The 8,366-nt window shown below is 37.9% G+C and overlaps 2 protein-coding genes across 2 annotated transcripts in view; both read left to right on the top strand.

Annotated features, from left to right (window-relative positions):
- Window positions 1–2,189: 2,189 nt before the first annotated feature.
- LOC121426615 (von Willebrand factor-like) lies at window positions 2,190–7,188 on the top strand. Its single transcript, XM_041622972.1, has 3 exons — window positions 2,190–2,627; window positions 5,067–5,195; window positions 7,070–7,188. Exons 1-3 carry the CDS (start codon window positions 2,222–2,224, stop codon window positions 7,186–7,188), a joined length of 654 nt encoding a protein of 217 aa, XP_041478906.1. The 5' UTR covers window positions 2,190–2,221.
- The window catches only part of LOC121426614 (mucin-2-like), a 64,482-nt gene continuing 61,288 nt past the window's right edge, over window positions 5,173–8,366 (top strand). The window contains exons 1-2 of the mRNA XM_041622971.1: window positions 5,173–5,195; window positions 7,070–7,184. The gene's annotated coding sequence lies outside the window, so the exon portion shown is untranslated. The remainder of the gene's footprint in view (window positions 5,196–7,069; window positions 7,185–8,366) is intronic.

The raw sequence follows: 8,366 nt of genomic DNA, 5'->3' as shown, positions 1-8,366 counted from the left end.
TGTAAAAAGTCACATTTTCCCAAGGAAAAAATAACAAGCACAAAGATCTTCACTTTCAAAAGGTAGGGGCACACTTCTCTTTTAACAGGATTTTTACATTGCAAATTTTGATTATGCCTCTCAAAGGGAAGGGGGGGGGGGCGCACGGGCCGACTATGCCAGAGCCCCCCCCCCCCGATACGCCAGTGGTGCAATGTGCCAAGTTTTGGCCACATATCTGATATTTATTTGGCACTTGTAGATGATGGAAGAAGAATCGGAAATATAGCAAGACCTTTTCTCACCCAAATATCCCACTTTTATTTGTTCCTCCATGATAAAAAAATTGATACAAAGGCTTGTAACGTCGCAATGTATGCCAGATTAGTCTATTTTAATGTGTAGTCTTGTTTTCTTCCCCCTTTATCAAATTTGTGGTAATTCATCATGTACTAACCAGCATTTTCTCTTTCTCATTGATATGTAATTTCCAACCAAAGAGCCCTCGAAGACGGAGTCGAAGCGGTGAGGTTCCGGTTTACCCCAGATGGTGTATATCAAAATAATCAAAATTCAACAGCCAATCTACCCGTCTTGCTCCCTCAAGCCAGCGTCGTTGAGAAAGGCTTTTACTACATTCTCACAGACAATTCAGGTTTGTGTGTTTGATTTAATCATTTACCATGTTTACTGTAATTCTTTTTTTAATTTATCTCTTCGGTTTAAAACAAACATTCATAATGCAAAGGTCCAAAGACCAAAATGAACATGTTTACAAAAATTACAACATAATCATTTTTTTTACTTTCACAATTGTTCTCTTTTCTCCACCCTTACGTAACATTTTATAACCAATGTTACATTCTCCATTAAATATCAGTTCATATCATCTTCTTTAATCCAATCTTTATAAAAAGAAACAAACAAGGTTTTATTCACTTAGTCTTATAATTTTGTGTCTTGGTTTATTCAAGGGCCGTATGTCTTGCCGTGGTCACACACGGATGCGTCGATCATGGGGGTGGGGCAATCGCCCCCAATGAAAAAAAAATTGAGGTGTGGCAACCACATAGATTAAACCCCCTCCCTCAATAATGTCCAGAACCTGAAAAATATTACGATACGCAATGCATGCAATCTGTTTTAAAACGCATCGGAAAGCACTATAAAACCATTCTACCTGGAGGAAAAATTGTCATATTTTCGGCGAAACATGGATCGACGGCCCTGGTTACAAGAACGAAACCGACTCCAGAGTCTCGTGACACAAAGTTTAGCGATTGATCATAAGCTTGATTTTTCATGGCTGATTGTACATTGTAGTCAATGCAATCAATCGTACACACACACACACACCCTCACACACCCTCCCTCACACACCCTCACACACACACACACGCCCACACACACACACGTTCTACGATGATTGCCAAGCTTTGTGTTACGGGTCCCAATCTGATCTGGGCTAATTCGTAAATTTGAACGGTATATCATCGGTTGCTTTCGTGTAGTGTCTACTCCCAATTCCGTGCTATAATATAGCATCTACAAGAAACCACTCGACATCAACAGTCACGATACATTCCGAAAACCTTTTTTTTTAAATATTGTTTTATTTGATATTTCATCTCCTATCTTCTCCTTTCTGTTTTTAGGAATAAGAATCGAGTATGCCTCGGGGGAGAGACTGTATCTCTACATCCCTGAAAATCTGGTTCACAGGGTAAGTTCACTTTAAAGTCCACCCCAGAAGAAATTTGATTTGAATAAATAGAGAAAAATCAAATAAGCACAACGCTGAAAACGTTATAAAAATCGGATGTAAAATAAGAAAGTGATGACTTTTTAAGGCTTCGCATATTTTTTTTCACAAAACAGTTGCATGCACAACTCAGTGATATGCAAATGAGAGAGTCGATGCCACTCACTATTTCGTTTGGTTTTTTACTGTTTGATGTATGCAATATTTGAATTTATACAGATTTGACAAAAAGTACACTCGTATAAAAAGAAAAGAAAGGAGTAACAAATGGGTATGTTAACAAAGTATTAGGATAGATCATTTTATTCAGGGATATACAAGCTCTGGGTGTCGGGTCAGTATTCGTGAAAGTTCATCAGAATCTTCGGGAAATTCGGGGGGGGGGGGATTCTTGTGTCAGAATTCTTTATGTAAATAGGTAATGCAATCGTGTAGGCCTAGTTCATCTCCAGTGACTGGGATTATCGGATGTGTCGATAAATGTCTCAATTAGACTATGTATTCTGTTTGCAGGTTGATGGATTATGTGGAAATGATGACGCCCAAAGTCAGCATATCTTGGGAAGTGGGGTCGGCGCTACCCCAACTTTCCCTGCCCTCGGTAACACGTACCAGCATGTATCTTCAGACTGCACACCAGTCGATGCTCTTATCTCACCGCCAGAAAACAGCATCTCATGTAACGATCACTTCGCTAATACAAGCCAATTTCAAGACTGTGGGCTGGACAGATCGATTTACAAAGGTATTTGCGACTACGAGATGTATGCCTCTCCTACCAACCAAAGCGTCGACCGTGGAGTCTGCTTGGCCCTTGCCGAGCATTACCGAATGTGTTCTATCGTTAATGGCAACGCTGTAGATTGGAGGACTTCACACGACTGTGGTAAGCATTATTGTTATGTAGTATTTTCTTTTAAATTAAAAAGTCATATCTGTTCTACTCACGAAGACGTCGTTGCAGGTTTGACGGCTCTTTCCAAAAATACATGTGTAGAAGTACGCATACTAATATCTTATCTTTCTGGAGGACAAGCGGGAAGTAAGAGGGGTGGGACAACCACTCTCAAGAACAAGAATGCTTGGATACTTACATAAAGATAAGATCCAACTTGCGTTAAAGCTCTAAGGTAGCTGAATTGAAATATCTTACTTTTCTCCAGTCATATCGGGCACAGATTTGAACCATTTTAGTTACTTCTCGTATCTTGGAAGCACTATCTCTAATTATGTCATACTTGACAATGAGGTCGACAAAGGCTCTCTTTAGCGTCTATTGTTTTAGTAGACAACACAAGATGGTCTGGAAGAACCATCATCTCTCCTGTATGAGGTTGGGTCTTGGACTTAGTATCGCTGCCACAGACGCCTTCTAGAACGCGTCCAGCAATGATGTCTTCGTAGAATCCTTAGGCCTTAGGATTCACTGGCAAGAAAGTGTGGCAAACATTGAGATACTGAAGAGATCAAGCATCACTAATAGCTAAACCATTCCCCCATTCAGATCCAGCTATGCTAGACTGGACCTACCTGCAGGGTGGAGGAAAACGAATATCATGCTATATGGGGAACTCGACTCGGGAAAGCGAAAGAGAGGAGCATCTCGAAAAAAATTCGAACACCACTGAAAGCTAAATCTAAAATTGTGCAAAGTAAACCATTACTCTTAGGAAGGTTATGCAAGAAGCCGGCATGCATAGAGGCAATGCATAGGTAGCCGCCTGTTTTGAAGCAAGAAACTGTGTCGATCTGGAGAAAAGGCGCAGAAAAGGAAAGGCCAATGCTCAATATCAAAAGCTTCTCCCTTTGTTCATCCTACTCATGTCCAAAATGCGGGAGAGCATCTCTCTCGAGAATCGGACTTATTCTTAGTAGTGATCTGGGCCCCTTCTTATAAAGAGTTACGATTGATCCAATCATTCTCTAATATATGGAAATCCATCAATGTCATAAATTTGCCTAAGTCCTATGAAAGTAAAGACAAGATTTCAGAATTGTCAAGGAAACAGTAAATGTATGAATGTACATCTTATCTAGAAATTATTTTGAACAAACATGTATTTTGGATGTTGACGTTGCTGGCTTTCCATAGTTGTCGTCGATTGGATTGATCGTAACTCTGTAAGACGGGGCCCAGACATCTTGTATCCAATGAATAAACTTTCACAATCTTTGCTGGCGAAGTTTAGCAATATGTACCGTGTGAGTAAAAAAAAAACCACCTTGACAAATCAGAAATCCCCATTGTAAGGGGGAATATGCCATGTACACATAATGAGGCCATGTACACATGTTTAGGCCAAATAATTTGATACCATATCTATGTGGTATCGCTTGCATGATCAGGAGGTATTCTTTGGAGTGATGTGAATTTTAATTTGCGCCAAAGTAAGGCATGACTGCAATGAATGAATCTAGATGTCAAAGATGTCATAATCCAACGAGGGTTGCATTAAAATCAATTTTAAAACACCCTTTCAATTACTTTACATTATAGCTACATGTATATAATAAACACTTCTTAATATCAGTTTCCTAATCAATTTCATTGAAAATAAAAAGGAATTTGGGAATATAACCAAGAACTCATATAGGATTATTATATCATTTGCATGTGGATTCATTCATTGCAGTCATGCTCTACTTTGGCACAAATCAAAATTTACATCACTGCAAAGAATACCCACTGATTATCCAAGCGTGAAGACATACCGCATAAATATGGTATCAGATTCTTTGGGTGGAGATATTCTTTCCAGCCTTAATAAGGTTTATGCATTCTTTCGTTCCCCCCTTAAATTGATGATTTATGAGGTTTCGAATTTCTTTTTACTCACACGGTCTATGACAAAGTGTTAAATAAGCACTTCATCAATGTAACACGTCACATGTATATTCTCACTGCTGTAAAGTATAATCAGAATCCCAACCCCTAAAAGTGCTGAATTCGCGTATTATTTCTACACTGTGTAATGGTGCTACAGTGTGGTTGAAAAATGCTGATCTCACATAGTTTTTTTCACTTCTCATCTCCAATTTCAATTCCGAGTTTGAAATCTGAAGGTCTCACACAAGTCTTTGGTGTGGCACATAGAGGAAGCTGAATTTTTTTTAGCCAAAATACCCCCTCTTAAACATTGTCAAAGCGTCCGCTCATACACATCATGATTCATAAATTAGGATAGTCCTAGGACTTTAAGGTTGACAGGAATAGTCTTTGCTCAATAAGTAAAACATTTCCATGATTTAGGAATCATGTCTATTCTTGTTCTTCTCCTAATTGATGCTGAAAAAATTCTTCAACTATTTAATTTTTTTTTTACAGTGGTATCCTGTCCTGATGGCAAGGTCTATGTGGAAAGTGGTGGCCAGTGTCCAAAGACGTGTGAGAAATCGCAACTAAGTGAAGATTGCTCTGACCAAGGAGGAGTCGACGGGTGCGATTGTCCCTCTGGTCAGTAATCAATAATTTATTGATTATAGATAATCAAAGAGTGGGGGTTTTGAGGGCGAAGTTGGGGGAGGCACAGGGAAAAAAGGGCACGCCCTATATTGGAAAGGGGTATATAATTTTTTAATGCATGTCTACCTGACTCTAAATGCCAGAAGGCGCAATTGCTCAAATATAATGAAATCTACATAGTTTGTTGGATAAGAAGAGGCGAAACGTATTTTCGGGAGAGTGGCCATTTTTTTGCCCCAAGGGCACTATTTAAAAAAAAGGCCAAATGTCTTTTTCAGCATGAAATCGATCATGGAATTGAATTTGCCAAGTTATTTCTTGTCAATACGTGCCCCTTCAGGGGCGAAAAAAGAAAAATAAATGAAACAAATTATCAGTTGCGCACCGCTTTTTTTATATACTATGCAAACATTTTGTATTTGTTTACTTCCAATTAATTTTGATGATATTTTAATTTCGATTTTTTTTCTCATTTGATATTACCTACCAGTAGGAATTGTTTTTTTAATCATACATGTCCATGTGTTTTGTGTTTAATGTGTGCGTGTATGTTTGGTTTTATTCATACATCTAAAAAAAGTACTTGAATGATAATTAGGATCGAAATAATCATTATTCATGAATGTGTAGTAAACAAATGATAATTACCACACACACAAAGAATGTAATATCATCCTCAACCCTCCTTCAAATCCCTAAGAATACATTCACATACTATAGAATCGCTAGTGTGTGTGTGTTTTCCAGACGATGCACCACTCAAAATTCACTTCAACTTTTTCTCTTTTCCTCGATGCAGGGCTTTCAGTATAAAAGTATGACACTTTCATCAAAAAGTGTCATACTTTTATACTGAAAGCCTGCATCAAGGAGAGGAGAAAAGGTTGAAGTGGATTCCCTCACACTCACACAACCACCCAAAATATACATACCATAAAGTGTTAGAAGTGTTACATGCGAATCCTGTCACTTGACTCCGCTTTCTACGTTATACGCTTTCTTCCATAAACGTCTCTATATACTGGAAAAAATCACTGTGTCCCTGCAGTGTGTTCTCGGTGTGGAACAAAGTGTGAAATCACCTGTGAAATAAGAGCATTTTAACACTGTGAATCACATATTTACAAAGTCGACTATGTGAAGCCGCTGTGAACAGTCACACTGTCGAGATGTCCACAGTGTAAAATATCTCCACACTGTTAAATTTGAGCAGTTTAACGGTTTGAATACTATTTTCACATAGTCATGTGAACACATTGTGATCACACATTAACACTGCATGAAACTGTTTTTATTAGTATGAGAGAAGGCTTCCGATTGGTTAATTGCCCTCTTCTTGCAATTAATCCAGTATATGGCCACGATCGTGGCATATACCAGCAATTTTGTGTACAAAACCTCATAGGGTGATGTATCGATGATACCTTGAAGAAAACGATTCCCATGCATCTTATACAACACATAGCACATGCTAATTGTCGTTCAATAAACAATATCACCCGTGTCATATCATGGTGTATTGAGCTCCTTAGCGTGTACTATAATTATGTATATTTACTTGAATATGTGTATGAAGAGAGAAATATAGATATAGACATAAAATCATACTTTCTATCAATCACGCACATACACACAGTCAAAAGCCGCTGAATGTATTGTTTACGTATAATTTACTGTGCGCGCACACACATAGAAAACGCACACAAGCGCGCCCTCCCACACCAACACAGTCGTCTCCCAAATGCGTTCATACTCCTATGATAAAAATTAATTTAAACATAACTATTCAATCATGGAAGACAAACATTACGTACCTTGCCAATACATTAAGTCATAATTGTGAATATTTTTAATTTCTGTTGCAGAGTTCTTCTGGAATGAGGAGACTGATTCATGTGTTCCAAAGACGGACTGCTTCTGTATTCATGATGGGACTCGTTACGCAAAAGGAGACATCGCCGACATCGAATGCAGCACGTGGTAATGTATCTCATTAATTTTAATTTTTCATACAGTTAGATTTAATGTTTTGATTTCTTCTGATTTCCCAATCTTGAATTTTCTATTGTCATTTCATTATATAAAATAGTTATATGCATTTTTTTAAATATAAATTTGCTGTCACTCTAACCGGTTGCATCATTAGCATTCTGAAAAACAGGTTAAATCTTTTTCAGTAATTTATGATTTTTTGGTCTGCACCAGGCCCACACTATAACAGTCCTCACCACAAGTGTTCAGTAGCGACAACAGTACTTTTACGATCACCCTTTCAAATACTCGGGCACATATGGGATGGTGCTTGTCTGGTGCTGCTAATAGCACCGTATAGATACTCAAAGCGGTATTAACATGCTGATCATGTTTTATCGTGTATATAAATGAATACATGTATATACATGACATGTATGAATAAATAAACACACATAAAGCCTCTCTCTCACACATCTCTCTAAATATATATATATATAATATAGTATATAATTATATGTGTGTGTATGTGTGTAGCCGAACCGACCTCCTTTCCAGACGAACTGGTTTGTTTCAGTTGTAGTATAAAACCAGTAGGTGTAGAACGATTTTTTCACTTTTGACTCCTCGCTCCTTCTCAGTAACTTAGATTATACAGTCCGTCCCAGAAAAAACGAAACCGGGATTAAGCGAGGGTTTATCATAACTTAATCACAAATACAATAGACAAATGACCTACCAATGTAAAGCTTAGAATCTCCTTTTTCATTTGATATTACTTGAATTATTATTCATTCGCACATGAGTTAGCAAAAACAATTCGAAGAAAGGATACCAAAAACTCATTTGTCTGCCCCCTGCCCCCCATAGGTACGCTAGTGATTCTATCTCTTTCCAGTATTTTCATTACCTCAGTGATGTCAGTACTTTCAGTATCCCAGTAATTTTAGTATTCTCACTGCTTTTTGTTCTTCCCACGCTTTCGTACTTCTGCCTTTTGGACCATATATTCTGAAGCTGCGTTTAGCAACGAAATAATGACAAGCATGAAGGCAAAATAACTTCACTAAAATAATCATGCTCATCTTGTCGCGGCATGCAGGTTCCAACTAAAATTGGGCAGAATTTTGTACAGAAACATCTCATTGCCAAACCTACAATAGCATGGCAAGTAATTAAGCATAAATCTTG

This window comes from Lytechinus variegatus, chromosome 13 (genome assembly GCF_018143015.1).
Source record: "Lytechinus variegatus isolate NC3 chromosome 13, Lvar_3.0, whole genome shotgun sequence".
NCBI lineage: Eukaryota > Metazoa > Echinodermata > Echinoidea > Temnopleuroida > Toxopneustidae > Lytechinus > Lytechinus variegatus.
Note: the sequence above shows the minus strand (reverse complement) of the source record. Positions and strands in the feature narration are given on the sequence as shown.